Here is a 25,462-nt window from a genome sequence, read left to right as displayed (position 1 = left end):
AAGATCCCTTAAAAAACTTCCTGAGCTAGTTCCCACTCATGGGAGACTGTGCTCTGCCTGCTCGGAGCATCCGCCAATGTGTTCTTCTCTCCAGCTAAGTGAACTGCTGATAGAGAGATTCCTTCTTATGCTGCCCAGAACCAGAGCTGCATTGCCTCTCTGCACAGTGCTAGGGACCATGCTGCTCCTCTCTTGTTGAGGTGGTACATGGCCACTGTGTTGTCTGTCATTATCAGGACATTCTTTGCCCATACAGAGGGCAGAAAGGCCTTCAGCACTAGTCTGATTGCCCTCAGCTCCAAAAGATTGATGTGTAGTTTGGACTCAGGTGGAGACCAACGACCCCCGATTGTCAGACCGTTGGCGTGGGCTCCCCAACCAGTCAGTGAGGCGTCCGTCACTACCGTTATTTCCAGCCATGGTTGCCAAAAAAGTTTCTCCCTTCCGAATGTGTTGCCTCGCAGGCCTACCACTGGAGATCCTGTGTGACCCAGTTTGGAACCTGGAGTAGGTCTGACATGTCGCCCGAGAATTGAGACCACTGCGTCCTGAGAGCCCATTAGAGGGATTTCATTCTCAGGCGAGCCTCTGGCACCAGGAAAATGCAGGTTGCCATGAGGCCGAGCAACCTCAAGAAGTCGAAGACCGGGAGACGCTGGGCACTCTGGAATTTGGCGACCATCTGCAGAATGTGTTGAGCCCTCACCTCGGGTGGCAAGGTCTTTCCCAAGGATGTATCCAGTACAGCCCTGATGAATTTGAGCTTTTGAGATGGTATCATGTGGGACTTCTTGTAATTGATGGAGAAGCCCAGTCTGTGGAGAGAGTGGCATGTCACGCCGAGTTGATCCAGGACATTTTCAGGAGAACGTGCCCCGATTAGCCAATTGTCCAGATAGGGGTAGACATGAATCCACCCCCCCTCTCCTGAGACTCGCTGTCACCACCGCCACCAGTTTGGTTAATACCCACAGAGCGGAGGTCAGCCCAAACAGCAGAACTCGAAACTGATATTGAGAACCGCCAACAGCGAACTTCAGGTACTTGAGACGGATTGGCACATGAAAATTAGCATCCTGAAGGTCCAATGACACCATCCAATCCTGGAGTGGAGGGCCAGAAGGATCTGAGAAAGTGTGACCATCTTGAACTTGTCCTTCTTGAGGAACTTGTTCAAGTATCTCAAATCCAAGATGGGTCTCACTCTTCCATCCTTCTTGGGGATTAGGAAATATGGAAAATACCATCCTTTGTTCCTCTCCGTTACAGGTACTGGCTCTATAGCACCTTTCTCTAGCAGGTTCAACATTTCCCACAAAAGGCACGGATCTGGAACCTTTAACGAATGGCTTCCCAGGGGATGATTCTGAAGTCTCTGAATGAAGGGGAGGCAGTAACCCTGGGCTACGGTTTCTAATGCCCAAGCATCTGAAGTAATACCCCGGCATTCTTTCAGATGCCGAGACAGTCTGCCTCCGATCTGGGTTTCAAAAGACAAGACCTCAGAGGTTTTGAGGCGGCTGAAGCAGCGGCTGATGGTAAAGTAGCCATTGCTTGGGCGGGCTTTGCACCTCCCCCCTCCACCATGAGGGAATCTTCTTTGGCCTCTTTGACCAGCTATTCCTCTCGCTCTTCCAACTGAGGAATGGTAGCGAAAGGATCTACCCCTCCAAGAAGGTCCACTGGAGCGAAAATGAGGCTGCCCGATGGTGGCACCTAGAGACTTGGCTGCCACCTTCGAAGTCTGTAGCTTCTCAAGGCTTTCATCAGCCTTGCTGCCAAAAAGATGAGACCTGCCAAAGGGCATATTAAGGAGCTTTTTCTCGCTATTGGCACTTCCCCACCAGCTGCAAACAACCTAAGCTATTTAGCTAGACTATACTCGCGGGAATGCACTAACCCTTTTTTAATACAGTTAAGATCCACTTCTATGAGGAATTTTGGAAATATTGATGTCATTCCTGAGGAATTTGTTGTAGCACCTCATTTTTCGATTATTTGAAAAACGAGTGATTTTGATTTTATAGGTAATATTACTTAAGTAACAAGGTAAATTATGCAGGTTTTAGTATTCAGGGATTTCGTTGTGATCACCTTCCAACCTATTTAACAAAAATATGTTATTATATTCGCAGATTTATTTTATATCTGCACTTTAATATACTTCAGTCTCGAGAACAAAATGGCCACTGGACCAATCTAGCACGCAAAGAAAGGACTTGCCACCTTTGCTGTTTGAAACTTGAATTGAGAGCCATTTGCTTACATTGTGCCCCTTTATGAAGCCCTGTTGTATTAGGAGTTGCATCGGGCTAGTCATTGATATTTGCTCCATTGAAGGTGATCAGTTCTGGAGCCTTATTTATGGGGCCGAATCCATTGTGTAGACTGTAGTTGCCCACTATGTATGGAAGGTGCATACACTAATCAATAATCATAATGCTTTGTATTTGTTTACTCTTATCGACTATATATTGAAATTGTGTATCGATTTTATATAGTAATGTTTTCTTTTCTTCTTAACATTTATTTATATTTCAAATTATTTAAATTTCTAGTAATGTTGAATAAATTGTGCGAAAGGTTTGTATTTAGCCATATGCACGTAAATACATTTTTTTTTAAAACGTATTATAATTAAATACTAGCGGGTGGGGGGAAAGGGTGAGCAGGGGTATGCAGCCCAGGCAAACAAGCAAGTGAGGGCCTACTGTATATCATACTGTATATCCTCCAGTGATACACAGCTGAAACACACTGCTGATACAGACTGCGGCAGCAGCACTGTCGCCCCCCAAGGAGAGAACCTCTCCTGCTCACCTGAACACATTCCAATAGTGCCTCACAGCGTTTTAGTGCCAAGCTCCACAATACTCCCCAAAATGATCTCCATAGGCCCCTGGGTGCCTTACACTTGGTAATGCTGTTCAGCACTCCTGCTCTCCGGCATACAGCATGGCGGTGCCACCATCTGTTCAGGACTGCTCCGCTCAGCTCATAACTCCAGAAAGCCAGCCGCTTCGCTGCGATGCAGTTAGATTCGAGTAAAGGATCATATGGCGTCAAGCTGCACTGTGGGAAAACAGACAAATGGCTGCTTCCGACACCTCTGATGCAATTACTCTTGGAGTATGAGTTTGTTTTTTCAATGTTTCATGCCTGTGTACGATTTGAAAATTATATTAATTTGCTTACTAGAATGTGGTTATACAACATTTGATAAGGTAGAAACTAAACATTTGATGATAGGTTTTTATTTTTAAAAGTGTCTAAACCTTTATTAAACCTTCTATTCTTAAGACTAAAACTGTGTATTCAAAATTGTGTTGTAGTCCAAAGCACTGCAACCGACTAAAGTGACTCAGGAAAATAGTTTGAATAGTTGGATTTAAAAGTAATATTACTTCCTTATCAAAATGCTTCTACATACACAGGTTTGTAAAAGTAATGAGACGATCTTCGAACCTGTTACAATGACCAGACACTGAACCACGCCATGGTCAAAATTCACACCATGCTTACCTCTCGTCGGATAGATGACCAGAGGGTGGGAAGAAATTCCTTCAACTCCTTCTGTCCATAAATAGCACAGCTAGCATTCTGAAAAGCAAAGCACTGATCAGTGAGAAACAGTTTCATCAATACAAAATGCAACACTTCCTTTAATTTATAAACATTTTATATTCACAGAAGGCTGAATGAAATAAGTTATTTATTTAAAATGAAGTACATTTTTTGTCACTGTAACTAAGTCACAGAAGAAAAAGTGTTGAGGAGAAGATCCTCAAGTGGAGTGCTTGGATCTGAACACACAGGAAAAAGCCGCAGTGCTGAGCGACGCAGGAGACGCTGCCCGACTTTCCAAGTAACACATTTGTTACGTCCACGCTACCAAGCCTATATAAACCGAGGTTAGAGATCCTCTGCGGCAAAGCCCTTGCAGGACAACGCTGTGATGTTGAGCGATGCAGCTGTTTGGCGACAAAGGGGTCTGCGGCGCAGACTAAGTGCAGACGTTTCACCCTCTTGTCTGCGGCCGTCAGGTAATAAGTTGGGAGTTTGCTTGCTGCTCTGCACTTCTTGCCTTTCCTGCCGCATCTTCCCCCCTGCTTCACGCACGTGCCCCAGCTACTCCCACCCTCGCTTTGTGAGCGTTCTCGCCCGCTCACCTGTGCTGCCCCTCGTACTCCAACTTTGCTCTGCCTGTAGCCTGCCTGGTCCCTCGCAATCATTGATTGCGTGGTTCCTTGCCACCCCCTGATCACGTGTCCTTGCTGCCTCCTCGCGTTCCCTGACCGCGTGCTCTGCGTTTGCCTCGCTCCCCAGCCCGTGTGGTTCCTCGCAACTCCCTGATCGCGTGCCCTCGCATCCGCCTCGCTATCCCCGACCGCTTGCCCAATGCCTTGCCTCGCTCCCTAGCCCGCATGGCCCCTCGCAATCCTTGATTACGTGGTTCCCTCGTATCGCCTGATCACGTGCTCTACCCATTGCCTCGCACCCTAGCCCATGTGGTCCCTTTGCAATCCTTGATTGCATGGTTTGTCGCAACTCCCTAACCGTGTGTCCTTGCAACTTCCTCACGATTGCCTGACTGCATGCCCCGTGCATTGCCTTGCGCTGCCCATGTGGTCCCTCACAATCTTTGACTGCGTGATTCCTCTCAACTCCCTAATCGTGTGTCTTCGCAACTTCCTCACAATTCCCTGCCTCGCGCTATCCGTGTGGTCCCTCGCAATTCTTGACTGCGTGGTTCTTTGCACCTCTTAATGTGTGTCTCGCAACTTCTTTGTGATTTCCCTGACTGCGTGCTCTGCAAACTGCCTCACACCCCCCTCCTCCCCTCCTGCTCCCACACGCCCTCTGCTCTGCCTGGTTTGCCCTGATCACTGTTTGCCCTACTGTCCTGTTTCTGCCATATCTTTGTCTACTTAGGTTATCACTCTTCATTGCTGTTTTTTCCTCACCGCCTACCCTGTTTTGCTTACACTGCCTGTATTTTCTCCTTTATATTCCTCCTTCACCGAATGCTTTCACCGATTCTCCCATTTTGTTTTTTTGTGGTTTTGTATTCACCTCACTGACTGCCCTGTCCTTTATTGTACAGTGGGTCCATTGCACTCTTCCTTCCTCCAGGTTATCATTTACATACTGCTTTGTCCCTGTTTTTTGTCCGCTTAGCAAATAGTTCACTTAGCAAACTGTTCTATTGTCTGAGCTCTTGTCGTACTAATCGTCTACCAATGTCTCGTCCTTCTTTGTCTCGTCTGCTTGCACCCTCCCCATTCACACACCCCCTCTTCATCTCTTCTCTCCCTACCCACTCTATGGTGCTCTCTGTTCCTCCTATCTTTTCTAACTGCTTCTCTATCGATTATCCTGCTCTCCTCACTAAATCTGGTAGGAAGAAGTGCGTCCTCTAGTAAAACCGTCACTGACATCCACTGTCGTTCCCTCGCCACACCCATGGACTCTTCATATGGTCTCTGTGCTTTCTCCTTTCTCTACTTCTCCCATTAATGGTGGCATCCCACGGGAGGACCTCTTGGCCCCCTTCCACTCCTCTGAGATCATTAATATTTATACGAATGGCATCGTCTTGGTCCAAGGCCCTAAGGCCAACCTCCTCTTTGATAGACGCTTCCCGCGCCGCATCAATTTCCTGTCTTCTCCTGCTGTTCCCGCTCTTCCCTCCGCGGCTTCCTTGCCTTCCCCTGCTGTCTCCGCCTTGGCTACTTTGCCCTCTACTCCTTCCTCTTCTGCACCCCCGCCCCTCTGGCTTCTTCTACACCTCCCCAGGGCGTACCTCCGATTTGAACCCATCCCGGAATTCTTTCAAGGATGGCAACCTTCTCGACATTGCCATTCTCAACTCTCGCTCAGCTGTCAAACACTCTTCTGACATCTACCACCTCCTGGAAGAACTTGACCTCAATGTCCTCTGTCTCACCGAGACATAGTTCACAGCCAGCTCAGTCACAAGCTTTGACACTCTACTCCCTGATGGCTATAACATCCTCTCAGCGCCCAGGTCCAACCGTACTGGAGGGGGTGTAGCCTTAATCTTCCCAGCAGTGGATTCCTGCCTCTGTGATTCCTATGCAGGCCTACTGTTTCGAATGACTCACACTCTCACTCGTCATTCCCTTACTGTGGTTACCATCTATCGGCCACTTGGTCAGATCTCCTCCTTCCTCTCCGAGTGGGCAGACCTCTCCTCCTCCCTGCTGGTCTCGACCACTCAACTCCTACATCTTGCAGACTAACATCCACTTGGATACTTCCTGTCCTTCTGTACTCTTTCTGAAACTCTCTCTCACTCTCCATCTTCCCCTCTGGCACGACTCACTCTGCAGGGCACACTCTGGATGTTCGGATCTCTTCATACCTTCCCCTTTCTATCCATCTCTCCACTCCTCTCTCCTGGAGTGATCACTCTCTCCTTTCCTCCCAGCTCACCCTGTCTACTTCTCAGGGCAAGCCAACTCCAGCACTGCCACCTAACTTCCCGGTTATCTGACCTATGAAGCGTGCGTCAGTTGAGGCTTTCGCTGCCACTTTCTCACCCGCTCCTCACCTTGGCTGACTCTCACCCTGACACAGCCCTTTCCATGCTCCACTCTGCTATATCTGTTACTCTGGATGTTCTTGCCCCTGTCATGAGGATCCGCTTAAAGCCCAAAGCCAAGTGCAACTCCTGGCATGACTCAGACCTTGCCACCCTTAAACGCAAGTGCAGGGTGGCTGAGAGGAAATGGTGTGCTTCTGTTACATCCTCTGACAAACTGGCCTGCTGCCTGCTCCAAAGGCAATACCGGCTCTCTGTCCGCACCAAGAAGAGAGCCCACATCCAAGCCTGCGTCTCTGCAGCATCCAACAACTCGACCAAACTCTTTAAAATCTGAAAGGAGCTGGCCAATCCTGCTGCAGTCTCTAATTCTCTTGTCCCCTCCCAGTCCCTCTGCACGGCCTTGGCTTCCCATTTCATCTCTAAAACTCAGGACATACTGTCCTGCCTCTCTTCTTCTCCCCTCCTCTCTGCTCTTCCTCTGGCCACTCTTTGGCCACCCCTCCTCCCCCCTTCTCTGCCTTTCCCTGTTCTCCCCAGATGATGTTTTTAGACAAGTCTATATGAAAGTCTCATCAAAACAGGTTCTCCCCGTCCCTCCAAAACCATCAAGGACCACATTGACACCCTGGCACCTGCTCTGGCTGACTTCTACAGCCACTCCTTCGCCATTTGAGTCTTCTTTTCCCCTGAAGCACTCTCTTGTGCACCCTCTTCTGATGAAACCCTTGGAAAAGCTGGCCATCTTCCAGCTTAATCTTCACACCAAATTTGTTGGTTGCCTCCATGATCATCAGTCTGGCTTCAGACCCGCCAAAAGCACAGAAACTGCTCTCCTGAAAATCCATGAAGACCTGCTCTCCCACCTAGATTCTAATACCCCCTGTGTCCATATCTTACTTGATCTCTCTTCTGCCTTTGACACGGTCAACCATGCAATCCTGCTCAAATGTTTCAGTGATAACCTGGACATCACCAATCGGCCCCTGGCTTGGCTAAACTCTCCTCTCTGATCGACCTTCCTAGGTCCAACTTGGGTTGTTCCTCTCCTCCATCTCTCTCTCTACCTGTGGTGTTCCCCAGGGGTCCAACACCTCGCCTGGCTGTTCGTGCCCACTGCATTGCTGCTCCCTACTTTCAGTGCTATGCAGATGACACTCGGCTCATTTTCAGTCTCCCCTCTGCCACCTCTTCATCTCTCACTTCTGACTGTCTTCTATCCAGGAGTGGTGTGCCGCCAATTATCTCTGCCTTAATGCCAATAAGACATTCTCCTCATCAGCACACCTGCTCCCTCCTTTCCTGTCACTCTCTGGCCAGCCTCTTGCTTTCCAGCTCCCACCTGTGAGGCTAAAAACCTTGGGGTCATCTTCGACTACACACTCTCCTTCTCTACACACATCTCTGACATCTCTAAGAAGTCACACTACCAACTGCACCTCCTCAGAGGTATCCTTCCTTTCCTCTTCTTCCCCCAGAAGCTTACTGTCTCCAGAGATCTGGTTCTCTCTAGGCTGGACTACTGCAACAGCCTCTTTCTAAATCTACCTGCTTCTGCTCTCCGTCCTCTGCAACTCATCCAAAACAGGACTGCGAGACTGGTCCTTGGCTTCAAGCCCAGGGATCTTATTTCTCCAGGACTGAAATCTCTTCATTGGCTCCAAGTTGCTGCGAGGATTACGTTCATAACCCTCTGCATTGTCCACAAGGCCTTCTGGGGGCTGGGGCCTCAATACCTTAAACTCTCTCTTCGGAAATATCTTCCTTCTTGAGCCTTCCACTCCTCCGCCTCCAACTCTCTCAGGGTCAGTCGCTTCTTCATGCAACAAGTCTGTGGTAGATCTCTTTCCTCGGCTGGGGCCTCCCTCTGGAACAGCCTCCCTGCCTCTCTGAAACTTGAGGAGAACCATCTTCGGTTCCGAAAAATCCTCAAGACCTTCTTTGCTTCTGCTTTCTCTCTTCCTCTCCCCTGCTGAACTCCTGGTTGAAATTTAAACTGCACTGGTCACCTGGGTAACCTCTTATCTCGGGCCCAGGTCCCCTCCCCGCCAGTTACACTCCTGCACTGGTTGCCCCCCCCGGCAACCCTTGCACTCTGGGTCTGGGTCTGCTTCTGTATCCCTACAGTCCCCTACCAGCACTTGATGTCTGCACTTACCCTTGAACTTGCCACCAGCTGGCCTCCCTTCTTATTTTACTGTGTGATCCTTGTACTGCACTGCCCCCTCTTGTCCCCTCACACTTTTCCCCTCTCCCCTCCCATGCACTTGTGCGATCTCAATGTCACCTGGCCTAGTAAGATCGTTGTCTGTCTTTACTCCTCCCCCCCCCCTTCATTGGCACGTCACGCCTTGAAACACTTGTGTATAGGCGCGTAATAAATGCCATATCATATCACATTCTCTGGAACTAAATGTTTTTAATAACTGGACTCAAAATGTTAAAACCTAGATATGGGGCTGATAAACTATTTAAGAATACCCCTGCCCCCACACTTTTGCACTGCAACCCACAAATACAGCAGAGTCCCATGATAAATTTGGTCCAGCTGTCACAGTCACTGACATAGCAGTCATCTCTGTGCCTGAACACATGGCGTTAAACTAGTCCTCTCTGCTAGTAACTGAATAGTTACCTACATTCTAATTACTATTCATATGCAATGTAAAGTTCTTTTGATTTTCATGTTTGCACAGACTGCAGTCTTCTGAAGGGCTTCCACACCAAAGTGCATCGTGTCCATAACTATAGCAGTAGGTGCTGTACAAAAATTATAACAAAATATACAGAATGGAATGACTGCCTGATTCAACCTTAAAGAACATTAATGGGTCATCAAATGTATCTTAATTATTTTACTAAAGGAAAATAACTGGCACAATGGTTTAGGCACCTAAAACCCCTACCTGGATCATTAATGATGAAACTGGGGAAGAGACTGGAGGAATATGCAGTAACAGAAAAGCTGAGGAAAATAAGTAACTTTTTTGTTGTGCTTTCACAACAATATACTTTTCAGATGACACTGCGCAAAGAAAATTATTTCAGGTCAGATTAGAACACAGGATAAGGAGGGTACTAGAACAAAGTATGCAAAAGACAAATTAAATGACAAAAATATAAGATAGGTGTTAGGATAGGCATCTCTTTGTATGTTACACTCTTACAGCCTGTTCTAGGTATTTACATGTCATGAGTGTCAGCCTTTGTAGTGCTAGTATTTACATCACTTTGCCTTCTGTCACCCATAGCTACATCAGAACTTTATTGCATGGTGAGGGTTCTGGTGTGCTGGGGGAGAAGAGAAGGTTGACTGAAGGAGGACGGTTGTAAGCCTCCTGCTGGGGGTCGTCTTATGTACACAGCTGTACCTTCTTAATAAAGGTCTTTGTGGTAAAGCACCAAGTGCGTGGGAAGTGCTGAGGCTGTTTGGCTGGGACCGCTGCGTGGACACAGCTACCCCTGATTGTTTTTCATTCCTCGTTTCGTGCCGCGAGTGAAGCCGTCGGCAAGTGGAAGTGCGTGCTCCGCCCACCGACCCGCCCATCTGCAGCTCGCGCCCTCCCTACATCTTCTCCGGTACCCGCGCATCTCGCGCGCGCATCCGGAAGTGCGTGGGAAGTGCTGAGGCTGTTTGGCTGGGACCGCTGCGTGGACACAGCTACCCCCGGTTGTTTCTCATTCCTCGTTTCGTGCCGCGAGTGAAGCCGTCGGCAAGTGGAAGTGCGAAGTGTGTGGAAACACCTAAGTAAATATTGTACAGATCTTTAGTAAGATCTGCTGGACTTGTGCTGGACTTGTGCTCGCATCTTCTGTCTATTCCTTTGCTTTTTTGAACTATGCGCCAATTCTTGTTTCTCTTTTCCCCCTAGCTCTGCCCACCGACCCGCCCATCTGCAGCTCGTGCCCTCCCTACATCTTCTCCGGTACCCGCGCATCTCGCGCGCGCATCCGGAAGTGCGTGGGAAGTGCTGAGGCTGTTTGGCTGTTCGGTGGAGCGGTGATGAGGGGAGTTTTTACTCCTTACTTGAAATCTAGGGAGGTATTAATATACATGACTCGTCCTATCTACTGAATGTGTATGCGTTCTTCTCTCTTGGCATCAACTGGTTTTTAGGGTGTGTTAGCACAACTGTACAAATGACAAATTAGTTTTACAATTGTCGGTAGAGGGTGTGAATGCTGGTATGAATCTCGATACCCAGCATTGATAATTTCCAATAATAATTGAAAATTTAAACAGTGCACTCTTTACCACTCTCCACTATGGCAACGGGGCTAAGGAGTTTGAAGAAACTTCAGGACCCACAAGGCATCATGGAGATAAGTCATGTGAATGGTGCGTGCATGTCCTCTACTATGGTTAACGATATGCTGCCTCCAGATCTACATAATGGGGTGGTTGATGAAGTTGATAAAAATCACCCAGACTTATTAGATGTACACAAAGAGAGAATCTTGGAAGATATGGGAATAATACCTAAAAACCTGGCAACGGTACAGGTACACAACTCTTCTACTAGCCCTGTTAAATTTAACACCACTCTTAAATATGCTGTGAAAGACCTTAATAACATCCTACTTTCTGAGGAGTCATTTGACGATCAAGAGGCTGAAAGTAAGATACAGGTGAATAATGAAACAGCTAATGTAGCAATGAAAGGACCTAATGACAATATTATGGATTGTTCTATGATGGGCCCAACAATTGAGGCCGAACTAGGGAGAAGGGTGCGACTAACGCATGGCCCTTCTACCCCAGTGAATTCTCGAATGATGGGCCGCAAAGATGTTTTTATGCTTAGCAATATACCATCTAAAAAAGCTAAAACAAGACCTCCTCATTTGAAAACACAGGAGGTGGTTAATACAATGATACAATGGGAACCTGACCTTGCGTCAGACTTCATTTCCGAAAAACTTGAAATGAGTTCTTCACAAAAGACTAGTCCTAAATCGGTCATTGATGCTCGTATGAACCGTGACTTACAGGAGTTCCAATCAACATTAAATGACAGAGATAAGGATTTTTCGTCCCCTGTGGTGCGATTAGATATATCGGAAGAACGATCACTTACTACAGATTTTCCCGTAATAGCAAGAATCCTGGACCTCCTTGATAAAGGCCACAAACGTTCACATTGTGAGATAGGCTTGCTGAGAAGTACGATCGAAGCACTTGTGAATAAAACCAAACGAATTGAGGGATTATTATTCACATGTGATGCAGTTGCCAACCTAATAGGGAAATCTTGCTCGGGAACCATCTGGGCGGATAAAGCAACTCAATCTGATTATGAACCTGATTTATCAGTCAGTGACAAGAGAACCTTTGCTGAGGTGACCACTGCTAAAACAATGCTATCTATACAATGCCAGACAGACTTCCTATCCCAGAATGAGATAGGAGTCTCAAATATGGCTATCTCAATGCAAAAAATAGAATGTGATCTGAATGAGCTAAAAGATCTGTTTGGGTCCATTAAACCTATGGGTACCAATGTCTGTCCTGCTCAAGTACCACCTACTGTTGAGAGTCCTGATAGTCCCTCTCCCCTGACGGACCTAATTGATCTTACTGAGGATTGTGTCGATGGAGAGGGCCTACCTGCACTGGATGTAAGTGTGGTCGATGACCAAGAGAAACCTATAGTTGTACTTACAAGAAGAGAAACAAGATTAGCCATGAGAGCCCAAAAACGAAGAGCTAAAGCTAATGCCACAAAAGAAAAAAACAAATATTGAAGGAAAACATAACAGTCAGTCCAAACCTCCACGGATGCAATTGGAATCCATAATGAGGAAGGGAACATTGATTTTTCTCAATTAAATGAGGAATCGAGAGTCCATTTGAAACATAATTCTGATGGTACGGATGTGGTAGCAAAGAACCAAAACAACTCCAGTCTAACCTCTAAAAGGCAAAGATACCTGATATATGTATCAATGACAAAAACTTCAACAAAAAAAAAAAACTCTTGCAGGATTCTGACATGTTGACTGCCACCTTGCAATCCTCACTCTCTCAATTCTATCCTGTAACTCTCAAAACTACTTCTGTGAACAAAAAAAAGATGACATCTCTTGAGAATCTACCCAATAAGCAATCCTTAAAATCACAGTATGAGTCGGATGAACCGTGGATGATGGGAGTCCTGGGTAAAGATGTCCAATATGCGGAACGGGGTTCTAATGTAATTCTGCCCTGCTGGAATAATAATGTGACCCCAAGTACTATCGAAACTAAAAAAATTGGTACTTCATCCGTAGTGGTAGAGGATGTGCCACATAAATCATCAACCGATCCGGTACCCCCAGAAAGGAGGATTCCCGATATTCAAAATGTTGATATAAATATAAGAAAATAGGGAAGCTATAATCAGTCCTGAAACGCCACTTATTCTGGGATGGGAAAATGATCCGAAAATTACTGGTAAGATCAATCTAAACCGTTCCTCATTGCTAAAAGCATTTCATTCAATACCATCGTTGAAAACGCTTTGTTCGTATGATATTGACTGGGTGGGAATAGCCTCTTGCCACAATAATAGAATGATCTGTGGATTCCACTCATTGCTGATTCTGAAACTGGTATGGGAGCAGAGGGAACATTTTATGTATGTTGGTTTGCTACCCTGTCTGTTCCAATCTGATTTGGAAGCTAAAACTTTCCTTGAAATGCCAATAACGAAGGTTGCCGTTGATCAGGCAAATGGGGTTACTGGCTCTTCAATGCTCTCCAATGATGATATGATTAAGCAACTAATGGCATTGACAGCTGCTCTGAATGGTTTGAATGGTCTGAACAGTACTTTATCGAATGCAGTTTCTAAAATAACCATGCCTCCCCCCTAATCAACATTGTAGAGGGTTCAATATAATGTGCCGCTCTTGGAACAGTTGTTGCTTGGCAAATTTTCTTAGATGGTGGGACACAGAGAAAGTTTTCTGTCATTGGGATGTCATTTTGTTACAAGAGACAATGCATATGTCGCACTTTAACGTTGAAGGTTTTATATGCCATACTCAGTGTGCCAAAAGAGGGGATTTGGGAAGGCCTTCAGGAGGTCTGGCCATCCTAATTAATAATTCTTGCAAGCTTATTTCTAAAATGGTATATAATGACCATGCTGTAATTGCTGTTGAGTTAACTTCTTCCTTGGACCATGTGAACCCAATTCTGATTCTATGTGTGTATTGGAATAGGGTTACTACTACCTTCAATGAATTGGAGGGTAAAACTGATACAATCCTAGAAGATGCGTTTGGTAGACATGCGAACATGGGTGTCCTAGCGGGCGGGGGCTTTAACTCTTCTTGTTTATATAAAGGACTAACAGGTGGAAAAAAACTGTCATCTTCTGCACCCACAGTTAGGAACGGGAAAAAATGGGTTAAATTCTTTTTGAACTGGGATATGCAAGTGCTTGAAGTTAATGACCTACTATCCCCGTATACATGGTCCCGTACACATTGATCACTTTTTTCTGTCTATGGCACTGTATAAAAGGTGTGATCCGATTACAATTGAAAATTTGGGTTTTAGTGACCATTGTGCAATCTCCACTAAACTTGAATTTGGGGATTGGGGCTATACTATCTGTCCCGCCCTTACTTTGGTGGATTCGGACAGACCTGGTCTGTCAGTTAGATGGACGCAAATGACGTGCTACCAGCTTACTTAGCAGATGAAAAATGACCCTATAATTATGGTCAATCTGTACTGTGGTAATATGGATGCACACGCTATGGATGCACTTCTCACTAAACAAATTAATCTGCATGTACTGGCTCTGTCCAAGCAGAGGGTCCTTGTCAGTAGCAATCATATACACAAACATAAATTCAATCTTGAGATATATAACATAAAGAAATTAAAAAATGCTAAGCTTAGACATCTTGCTAAAATGGTTATTGATAGGGACTCTTATTGGGCTGCTAAGGCCAGAATCTTGCAGACGTACAAAAAATCATTGAAGAGTCTTAAATTAATTCAGTACGTAAAAGACAACCAGAACATGATGTACCATTTGCTTAAATGTGACACTCGTAACATTTGGGCTGTTTTAAGATCTATTAATCATGAAAAGATTGCCCCTAAGGAGAATGCTATCGCGGGGTCTGTTTGGGTGGATCACTTTAAGGCAAAATTTAATCTACCTGTTGATACTGACAATAAAAAATATAATACATTCACTCTCACAATTGGATGGTTGCCCACTTCCCCCTGGTCACTCAATGATGTTGAAAGGACAATTATGAAATTAAATCCATCGCGAGCGGCTGGGCCGGAAGGTTTTCCAGCATGTCTGCTAAAATCTGACAAAGTTCTGGGCCCATATCTTGAAACAAAGAATTGATATGGTATTTGCCACCCAAACTCTACCTCGGTCATGGTGTGCCGCTACAATAATTCCAATCTACAAACAGGGCCTATTAAATGACCCAAATAATTTTAGACCAATAGCTCTTACGGATGTTTCCTCTAAAGTATTTTGTCATCTAATTTTAGAGGAACTATTGGAGTATATGAGTGTCAATGCTATTCTATCAAAATATCAAACTGGGTTTCGTCGCTCTATGGGATGCTCTCTAAATGCCACAGTTATCTCTCATATTCAATGGAATGCCAAACAATCATTCAGGTGCAGTTTATATGGCTTCCCTTGACCTTAGCTCTGCATTTGATACTGTGGTGAGGGAACTATTGTGGAAGAAAATGCTTGACATGGGTTTTCCCTTGTATCTGGTATCTTTAATTGCCCTCTTGCATACTTCGACCTATTATAAGGTCAGACTAAATCGAGCAGGGGCTACTACAGATGCAATATCTACTAACATCGGTCTTAAACAAGGATGTATCGTTGCAGCTGTATTATTCAATCTATACATCTGCGATATCGAGGACTGTTGGATGGATGTTACTAATTTCCCTGTTAACCTGGGGGCGCTGAAGCTCAATTATATAGGCTTTGCCGACGACCTGTTAATATTCGATAAAACTCCCTTTGGTCTCCAAAACAAACTGACGGCTTTTTCAAACTATGCATCTGAGAATAATTTAAAAGTAAATCAGTCTAAATCAACATACTTGCGTTTACAGATGGAAAAAAAAGCATTTAGATTCAATTTGTTCATGGATGGTGTACAAATTGAATTAGTGAAATCAGTGAAATATCTTGGTTACATTTTGTCGGATATGTACTCTATCCAATGGTGGAAAATGAAACTGAATGAAAGAGTTAGGCCTTTAATCTCCCAGATGAAAATCATCATGAGAAAATACTGCGAGTTTTCTATGTTGCCTGCTTTGCAATTTTATCTACTCAAAGTGGAACCATGTATCTTGTATTTTTTGGATATATGTTTATATAATGTTGAAGATGCTCTCGATTCTCTCCAAGGTGGCATTTGGAAACAAGTATTGGGTTTGGCTACCTCAGTACCAAATGACATCATAAGACATGAAATTGGCCTCCTTCCACTATCCGCGAAATGGCACTGGCGGATGCTTACTAACTATGCCAAATGCCTAAGGCCACCTGCTAATAGTCTTTATGAAAATTTAAACAAACTGATACTGCTTAAACAACCTGTATCCATATTGGCATTTGTGGAAAAAAATGAAGGTTATTATGTATGACACACAGATCCCAGAGGATCATATAATTCTGGGTTTACCTAGTTGCAAAAGGAAAATGCAACTATATTATTGGTGCTGTCAATCGGACAGAATAAGTAGATATAGCACATTTCAGGAATATGCTAGGATTCGAAGAAAATGGGGTACTTGTCCAAGCTATCTTATACAGTTTCCATCAAGCTCTGGAAGAAACCTATATCTTCGTTTTAGACTGAATCAGTTTCCTACCAATGAAAGACTAGCACAATGGGGAAGGTGTAAAGAATCATCCAAACCGGGTGTATGTAGATTCTGTCAGAATGCTTCTATAATTGAATCTATACAACATCTGGTTGTTTTCTGTGATCATTTTGAGACATTGAGACTCCATACGCTTGGATCATATTTCGATCCCTCTTCCCTGTTAGCAAGATTGACCCTATGGTCCAGGTGTATGTCAGGTAATAGCAATAAAATGACGTTGAATCTGACTACTCTATTGGGGAAATTGATTGGAAGTTGAGAGATATGAATTTTGAAGTTCATAATGCAAATACATTCTAGAAAACTAAGATCAAGTGCATGATGGGGTCTGTCTTGCCTATGGCTTATGTAGATAAAAAGAAAATGTGAAAAAAAATAATTTATATGAATTTTTTTATATATGAATTGTTGTTGAAGAATTGCTTTTCTATCAAAATGAAATGTTTTTAGAATGATGTTCCTTTATTTGTGTTTTATGAATGTAAATATGTATGCAAAAAATCTTTTCTTGTTTAGTATTGATTGTTGTTTTGTTTTATAAATTGTAAAGGTTTGTAAATTTACCAAATACAATAAAAAAAAAAAAAGCACCAAGTGTTGGCAGTCTACTTGGCATCATAACAATAGGTCTAGGACTTTCAATTGCCCAAGCACAGGAGCGGGTCCCATCTCTCAGAGTGACTGGCCAATATCCTCCATGAAGGAATACAATTGTGAGGGAGAAAACAAGCAAAAATGGTGCTTGGAATATTGATTATGGAGCAAATACAGATCATGATGTGCGATCTAAAATGACCTCACATTTAGACATTTAAGTGGTGCCAAAAGGCTTTAAGTGGCTGGAGCGGAGCCACAGCAGTATCCAAAATGTGAGCCCCTCGTGCCCTACACTTACCAACAGCACACATGATTCCCTTCCGTAGATGGGCAGGATGTCATGGGATAAACTGTTCGATTGATGGGAGCAATCAGCCACTGGGAGCTAATAAAATAAGTGGCAACCAAACCTTTACAGCATATTGTGTGGTGGTGCTGGTGCCTATAGTCCACCTACCTACCGCCCCAGCTTTGTTTTCAACCTGCAGCGACTGCCACTGCTGTGAGTAATCCCAGGTCACCCCCAGAGGAAGCCCAGTGTGCATCCAGTGTCCCAGAGTCAGAAGATTGGGCTAAAGCAGGGCCGGCACAGCATGATACAAGGCCTACGCGACCATGCCAATTCCGAGATGAGTGAGTGGCAAACATCGGGCCTTTTGTATCGAAGGCAGTCTTTTAGGAAACCAGTGGCTACATTTAATCGCACTGTCAGATTTGTGTGATATTAGGGAAAGTAAGTGGTGTTATATAAAGCCTTTCTGCCAATAATGTTGGTATGTGTGGATCTGTAAGAAGGGCAGATGGGGGAGTTCTATGCAGAAAACTAGTAGTCTTGATTGGTGCAGGTCCCAAGTACCAATTACTTCTGTGCTGATATTAACACTGTTTTCTTTGTGATGGTTATGGACGGGGGAACGTTAGCCAAAGGACAGCCTCCCTTGTTGTGAAACATTGATTGAAGAAGTAGTTGTTGATAGAAGATGCGTACGTAGGAGACACACAAGTAGATTAGACATGGTAGGATGTCCATAGAGAGTGAATGTAATGCGGTTACGATTTTCGGGGTTATGATATTAGACCAGTCGCACAAAAGGCCTTCCCCCTGGCTTCTCGCTTATTGCCGACAACAGACCTTCTAGAGGTAGTGGAGTGGCAATCCTCTACAAACCTCAATTTTCCGTCTCACTCGTCGAGACACAGACATGCAACGCTTCTTGTGAATCCCTTCAAGTAAAACTCTTGCTACCTTCAACACTCACCCACAGCTTCCTACTCATCTACAGACCCCCTGGATATGACATAAATTTTGCCAACAATCCTTGTGACTCAATAGCTACTATTCATGCAAATCACCCAACCCATAAACTATTGTGAGATTTCAATATCTGGTTTGATATGCCCAACAACCCCATGACCCAACCTCTGGTCGACAGTCTTGATGCACTCAACCTCTCCCGACATACCACTGGTCGAACACATTCAGGTGGGCACACCCTTGATGCGATCTTCAGCTTCTATGGCCATGTCTCCATATACAGTCCCAAACCACTTATCTGGACAGACCACTCTGCCATCCCCTTCTCTATCCACACACCACTCCCTCCTCCCACAGCTCCCCATGCCCCACTTTTGATCACAAATGCTGGAACAAAGTCAAGGTACTCCCCAACCTAGCCGAAGCCCTGCTACTCTGTCTCCGAGCAACGCTGTCCTGTGGTAGACCCTTAACCATTGAATCCTTTGACTCCTAGCTTAAAGAATTACTAATTCCTCTCACCCCCCACAGCCTCACGTAAAGGCCCATCCCCCAAATGGTTCACGGCCCTCTTGAAGACACTCAAAAATCAAAACAACTCTATTGAACGCAAATGGAGCGCATCTAGAACTGATCTAAGCAGATCCATGTTCGCCCTCCACTACCGTAATTACAAATCCGAGATCCAAAAGGCCAAAAATGCCTATTACAATAAACACATTCTGAACTGTGGCAGCAGCAGCAAAGGCCTCCACAAGATCATCTCCGAATTTGTGAATCCTACTTGCACCTCTGCCCAAACCACTCCCACCCAAACACTCTGCGACTCCCTCTCGCTACACTTCTACAACACCGCACTTGACAGGATGGCAACCCTTAAAAGCAACTTTTCCACCCTCTCCCCCTGCCCTACATCTACCCCTCCCGATCCCCCGTTGCCCAGACGCCCACTATGCAAACCTTTGACTCTTTCCAACCCATCTCGAGAGATGAGTTCATAAACCTATATGGCAGCAGACCCTCCGGATCCCCTCCCCACCCCTCGATCCCTGGCCCGCTTCTCTTCTGAAAGAAATATTCTCCTCTACTTGCGCAGGAGAACATGCAAGATCCATACTAAACGACTCCCTCGCCTCTGGCACCTTTCCGGGAGCCTTTAAAATAGCACATGTCAAACGGCAACCGCTTCTATAAAAGGCATCCCTCGACCCCCTTGACCCTGAGAATTACAGCGCGATCTCCAACACCAGATTTCTCACGAAACTCACTGACCGGACTACATACTCCCGGCTCAACTGCTTCTTGGAATCCAACAAACTCCTCGATCCCGGACAATCAGAATTTAGACCACGCCATGGAACAGAAACCACTCTTATCTCGATCTGGGATGATCTCAAGGTTGCAGCAGACTGAGGGTTGCGCAGCGTTGATTCTGCTTGATCTGTCAGCAGCCTTTGACACTTAACCATTCAATCTTCCTTGAACGCTGCCACTCTAGGAATCCGTGGCTAGGTACTCAAATGGATTGCCTCCTTCCTCAGCAACAGGAAACAAATCACCCTCCTCTCCCCTTTTGTCTCTATTGCTTGCGCTATTAACACTGGAGTACCCCAATGCGCGTGCCCCTCTGCTCTCCTTTTTAACTTCCATCTGACCACTTTACCAGGAATCATCCATAAGCGCAACCTCTCCTGCTACAACTACACGACGATACCCATATTATCCTGAGAATTCCCAAAACAAGCAAAAAGCCACGTCCCGACCTTGAAGCATGTCTCAGTGATATTGACTGATGGATGACAAGTAACCACCTCCTTTTGAACCCTGATAAAACCGAAATCATGGTGTGCAGCAATACTGCCCTTCTCCCATAGCCCCCCTCCCTTGGCCCTCCCTCCTTCCAAAATAGTCAAAAACCTTGGCTGCACTATGGACTCGGGCCTACCCCTCTCCCGTCAGATCAATAATGTATCAAAATGCTGTCACTACCACCTCAAACTCCTTAGATGCATTTTCGCTTACCTCACCTACCCCAACAGACTTGCCGCTGTTATGTCTATTGTTATGTCAGGACTGGACTATGCCAACTCCTTATACCTGGGAGCACCGGCATACCAACTTAAACTACAAAGAGCCCAAAACACTTCCGCCAAACTCCTTCTCAACCTGGGACACAGACCACATCTCCCCCACTCTCCACACCCTCCAATGGCTCCCTGTCGGACGAAGGGTCACCTTCAAATCCCTATGCATTATCCACCGAGCAGTGCACAAGACTGGCCCAACGTACCAACAAGAGAAGATGAAACCCTACCGCTCATCACGCACCCTAAGATCAAGCACTGCCCTCTTACTAGTAATTCCATCCTCCAATTCTGCCAGTATTGTAGGATCCGCTTTCTCAACCTTGGCCCGAACTCTGTGGAACTCACTCCGCTCACACATTCGACACACCCAAAACTACATTGCCTTCTGCAAAGCTCTAAAAACCTGGCTCTTTCCATAATGCAGATTAAGACCATCTACGGCCGCCGAGACCCTGCAACATGCAGACAAATGTTAAGAGATATAAAGCAATGACACCACTGAAAGTGACTATTAAGTCACTAATAAGGTCACTCTGAACGTAGCAATCGCCAAACACCTAATGAACTCAGCAACAGTGGGCTCGTAAGAATAAGACCCCCAATCCAGAGACTCACCTCTCCTATCACTATGCTCAATCTCTACTCTAAAACACGATAGAGCGCAGCTACACCCCTCAATCAATTTCGGCCTAGCTGCTCACATACGAACAATACTCCATGAACACCTCAGCATCCTGCTAGAATGCAGCTATACCCCACGAAAAATCAGCCTAGCTATACACATAAGCGTCTACTCAGGCCTAACACAGCCAGAATCCAGTCCCGGAGACCAACCTCTAGACTGCGCACATTCAACTGATCTCAATACCACACCTATTACTAGGATGCATCTACCATCAGGCAATCGCATCAGCTGCACACATAATGAGTGCACCCAAGAGCCCTAAGATACCCTACTCTCTCGACTGACATGAACTACGGTCCCCGAGGGCGTTCAACCCACAAGCGCTTTGAGGTCATAACAATAATATATAGAGTGCTATATAAATTCCAAATTACATAACATATAAGGATGAGTGGGATGCGTGAAGGGGAGGGATTGGCGTACTTGACGCTTCCTGACTCTTCGTTGTAGATTTCTTTGAGAGATTCCGGAATGGTTCAATGTCACACAGACTAGGTACATTGGCTGGCGGGATATCCCACAAATGTTACTCCAGAGAGGAAGTCAAGATTCTAAGAGAATTCTGATTTGAATTGTAGAAGGGAATATATTATTGAGGTATTTTTAATTCCAGATAGCATCTACACAGGTTAGGCAGCAAGCAGTTGGGTGTGAATGCTCCTCGTTAGCTGGAGGAAATGGGTTGCTTACACAGTATGTCGTCTCTGAATGCCATGTTGAATATCTGTGGTACTAAAGTAACAAAAGTAACATAATATACAACCAAGGTTTTATAAAAATACGATCTTTAAACTCAAAATACACAAAACTAATAAAAAACAAATGAACCAACACTGCAAGGAAAAACACAAAGAATGCAGACTTTGCAACAAAGGGGCACTCCGGATTTGAAGACGGGTAGCCAGGCAAACATTCCAGTTCAAGGTACTGTCTTACAAAGGCAAGTATTGGGGTGTTCAATGTCACTATGGGCCTGTTATTCATGCTTTTTTGCAGGCTTTTCAGCGTTGAACCAGGCATCTCAGTGCTTTTGGCACAGAGCCATGGTTGAGTCTGCGATCGGTGTCAACAGCATCCAATGACAGTGCAGTTTAGCAGTGGCAACTGCTTGCTGGTCGAACATGCTGGGAAACAGCAAGCTTTGGATTGACGGTGCTGCAAGACTTGGCACCATTGGTTGCAGAAAAGCAAAGACTTGCCTTTTGTGGCGCATAGTCTCAACTGGCTCAACATGGCGGTGTGGTATTGAGGCGGTTTGGAGCCCGAAGAAGATGCCAAGAGGCAGGCAGTGTAGAGTTGGGGACACTAAAAGATTTGACGGGTCCCAGATATGGAGACCGTAGATCTTCGGTGCCTTTAAGATGCATTTCACCCAAGGAGGGGTCGGGGGGGGAATTGGATCTTGGGAGGCCAACCTATTTTGGTGAACAGGAAAGAGACTGAATTCTAGACAAACCCAATAAAGGTTGGTATCAGAGCAGCAAGTCTTACAATTTAGGAGGGATGTGGGAGTGCTCTAGGACTGCAATGAGACATGCAGAGAACTCCAATAATTCCAGCTAGACAGTTAAGTACATACATATACAAAGATGTATTAGGCCTTTAAACACCACACTAAGCAATTAAACCTTTAGGTAAGTATTATCACGCAGATACTATAAAACGTATACATATATCCACACTTGGGGTTTCTGACTAGACCCCCTGCACTTTAGTTTAAAGATAGTTAGTATATAGATAGCACAGCTTCAGCAAAACCTTCAATAACTGTATGCAGTAAAGTGAGTGAAGAGAAAAACATGATTCAAAACCAGTAAACGCATGTTAAGTATACAGATCAGCAAATCAGATGTAAAACATGTGTAAGAAAACCTATAATCAATTCCCAAACTCTTAGTAAGTCCAACCTATAGATAGGATGGGGTCAAGTGCCCTAAAGTCACCAGTTTCACAAGATATACTTTTCAGGTAGGTTTATTATTGGATTTAGAAATGTCAGTGATTGTGATAAGTGTTCCAAAATGTCGAATACATTTCAGTTAAGTGTCTCTCAATTCCACTACACTAGGGAAGCCCCAAGATCAAAGTCCGGAAAGTGGGAGATACGGACAGGAGTTTATGTTCATGTAAGGAGAGGGTGTGGGGGGCGGTTGTTGTGGGGGAGTGAAACAGGCCTGTTAACTTACTACCCCTTTCTCAGATTTTTCCAGAGACAACCTCAGAGGTTCCAAAAACCGTTGAGGCCACACACCTCCGAGCTTAGTCAAGTTGAAGGAGCCCTAGGAGTCGCAGATGTATGTTTTCAGACATGGGATTTAGATTTGGTCAGACGAGGTACCTGTATTACGATTACAGAAAATGTCCAGCTGATCAACCTTTGAACAAAAAGAAGACTTATGTACCACAGGAGACCTCCAGGGAGCAAAGACAGAAGGCAATGAGAGTCCCCACAATCAGGCGCTGACAGTTCTTCAGTTCGTGAACAAAGGAGCACGACCGGTACAACTTCTGTTGGGACTGGAAGGCTGATATTGCAGCAGCAGACATCTTGTAGGACAAGTTAAAGATCCTTTAATTTCGAAGGATGCACTCAGAATGGCGACGACTGCAGCGAGGTGGCCCAGGTGAGAGCTGGTCAGAGCTATGGGTATATATGGACCACCATTTTGCTTTTGGTTTTTGAACCTGTCCTGACTTTTTACAGAGAAGTGAAGCCTTCAGCTTGAGTTGAAATGTTGTGGTTATTCCACTCCTCTTACAATTGTCCAACTTCATTTATGTGACTATGTACATAATAACGTTCAAGCTACACCTCATAGTTGTCTCTTCTCGCATCACAAATCAACTACAAAATCATCCAAACCTTTACTAGCCCAATTCTGCCTTATCTTCAAAGTAACAAAAGAAATCCCAGTGATTCCAGAAACAGTGCTGGCAGACTCAGGAAAGGGAGGGTACAATTTACAAAAGGAAAATCTCCCAAACAGCTTGAAATCAATGCCTCCTTTCCCTGAAGAAGGCCTAATCCTGGGAAATGCCTTTCTTTGGACAACAAATGACAGGAGGGGCTGCAGTTTGAGTTGTCCCTCTGCTAGGTGCATGGATTAGTGGGCCAACCAAAGCAGTTGGTTAAGTGCTTCCTGAAGGCACGTTTTTGCTCTATGCATGCAAATAAATAAAATAGTAAAATGTTTTGAGACTCAATAGATCTCCTCAAAATAACTAGAACAGGCTCATTGTTAGGGAGAATTCTCCTTCTAGGGCTAATTTCCCTCACCTAGTGAGTCCCCCAGCAGCTTTGCTGGATTTCTGGAGTTTATTTTTTCCACCTGGTAAGAGTGTACATCTTTTTCCACTCTTACATGTGTTTTGGCCTATGTGTTTTTACTCACTGTGTGATCTTGGGCACTGGAGCACACCACTCCAGGTGCCCCTGTTCTTGTATGGGTTACACCGCACCCTCAGTGTAGTAACCCAGGGTTGTCTTTAAGACTTCCCCCTGACTCCATTTCACTGGGGCTGACTACTGCCATTTACTTTACATAGTCATTTTTACCACAGAGCCAGTACACCCCATCTTACATGGAGTACTGCATAAGGCTAATCTGTACCCCTTTTCTGTCTGTACCTCCCTGAGCATGACTTGGCTGGTGGCACTGGTATCTACCCTAACTTTTCTGCTGCGATTATATTAGATAAACGTGGTACTGTTCTTGGCTATTATATTAGCCTCGAACATAAACCCGCTTGACAAATTGTCTTTCTTTTGGTGCCGGTTGGGTTTATTCGCCATTTCTTTTGGTTAAAGTCCTTCTTGTGTTTTACTTTGCACGGCAAACTAGGTTTGCCTTCTTTGTTCACCGTCTTTTTGGCGGGCTTCTGCAGAGAAGCCCCCCTCAAGGCGCCTGGGTGTCTAGGTGGGCTGAATGTGAGGGAGGAGTGTAGTCACCCCCTGCACAAGGTATCCTAGGAAACCCAAGTCGCACTTTGCCATGATTGGCTGAGGTGGTTGTCCCGGCTGGACAACCCCACTACTGCGGGATTGACAGCCAGGCTGTGTGAATGGGGGTTTTGCGCATAAAAGACAGGTCTCTTGGGCTAGAAGTCAGAGTCGCCTCTGGGACTACAAGGAACCAAAGAGATGCGCAGAGAACGACAGCTGCTGCAACTACCCCCATCCCGGTGAAGCCCTGCTGCAGTCCCGAGCTATCTACCCTTCGACGACTAAGAGGAGATCCAGTGCGGAGTCTTCTTCCCTTGAGCCTGGTGGGGATAACCAGCTCATCTTCTTCAGCCAGAGATCTCTGCCGTGGTCGAAATCGCTGCACACTGCTGTAGTGTCCGGATAGCCACCTGCTGAGCCTCTCCTGTTTTTAAGGAGCGCATC

At 45.3% G+C, this 25,462-nt stretch overlaps 1 protein-coding gene across 2 annotated transcripts in view; it reads right to left on the bottom strand.

Moving 5' to 3' along the window:
- The window catches only part of MMS19 (MMS19 homolog, cytosolic iron-sulfur assembly component), a 1,998,114-nt gene that overhangs the window by 1,261,671 nt on the left and 710,981 nt on the right, over nucleotides 1-25,462 (bottom strand). For both annotated transcript variants that reach the window (XM_069611573.1, XM_069611574.1), the window contains exon 11: nucleotides 3,523-3,600. In XM_069611573.1, coding sequence (XP_069467674.1) covers nucleotides 3,523-3,600 — 78 coding nt within the window. The remainder of the gene's footprint in view (nucleotides 1-3,522; nucleotides 3,601-25,462) is intronic.

The sequence above is a fragment of the Ambystoma mexicanum genome, chromosome 8 (genome assembly GCF_040938575.1).
Source record: "Ambystoma mexicanum isolate Mex_15411 chromosome 8, UKY_AmexF1_1, whole genome shotgun sequence".
Classification (NCBI taxonomy): Eukaryota; Metazoa; Chordata; class Amphibia; order Caudata; family Ambystomatidae; genus Ambystoma; species Ambystoma mexicanum.
This window is presented reverse-complemented; position numbering and strand designations above follow the sequence as displayed.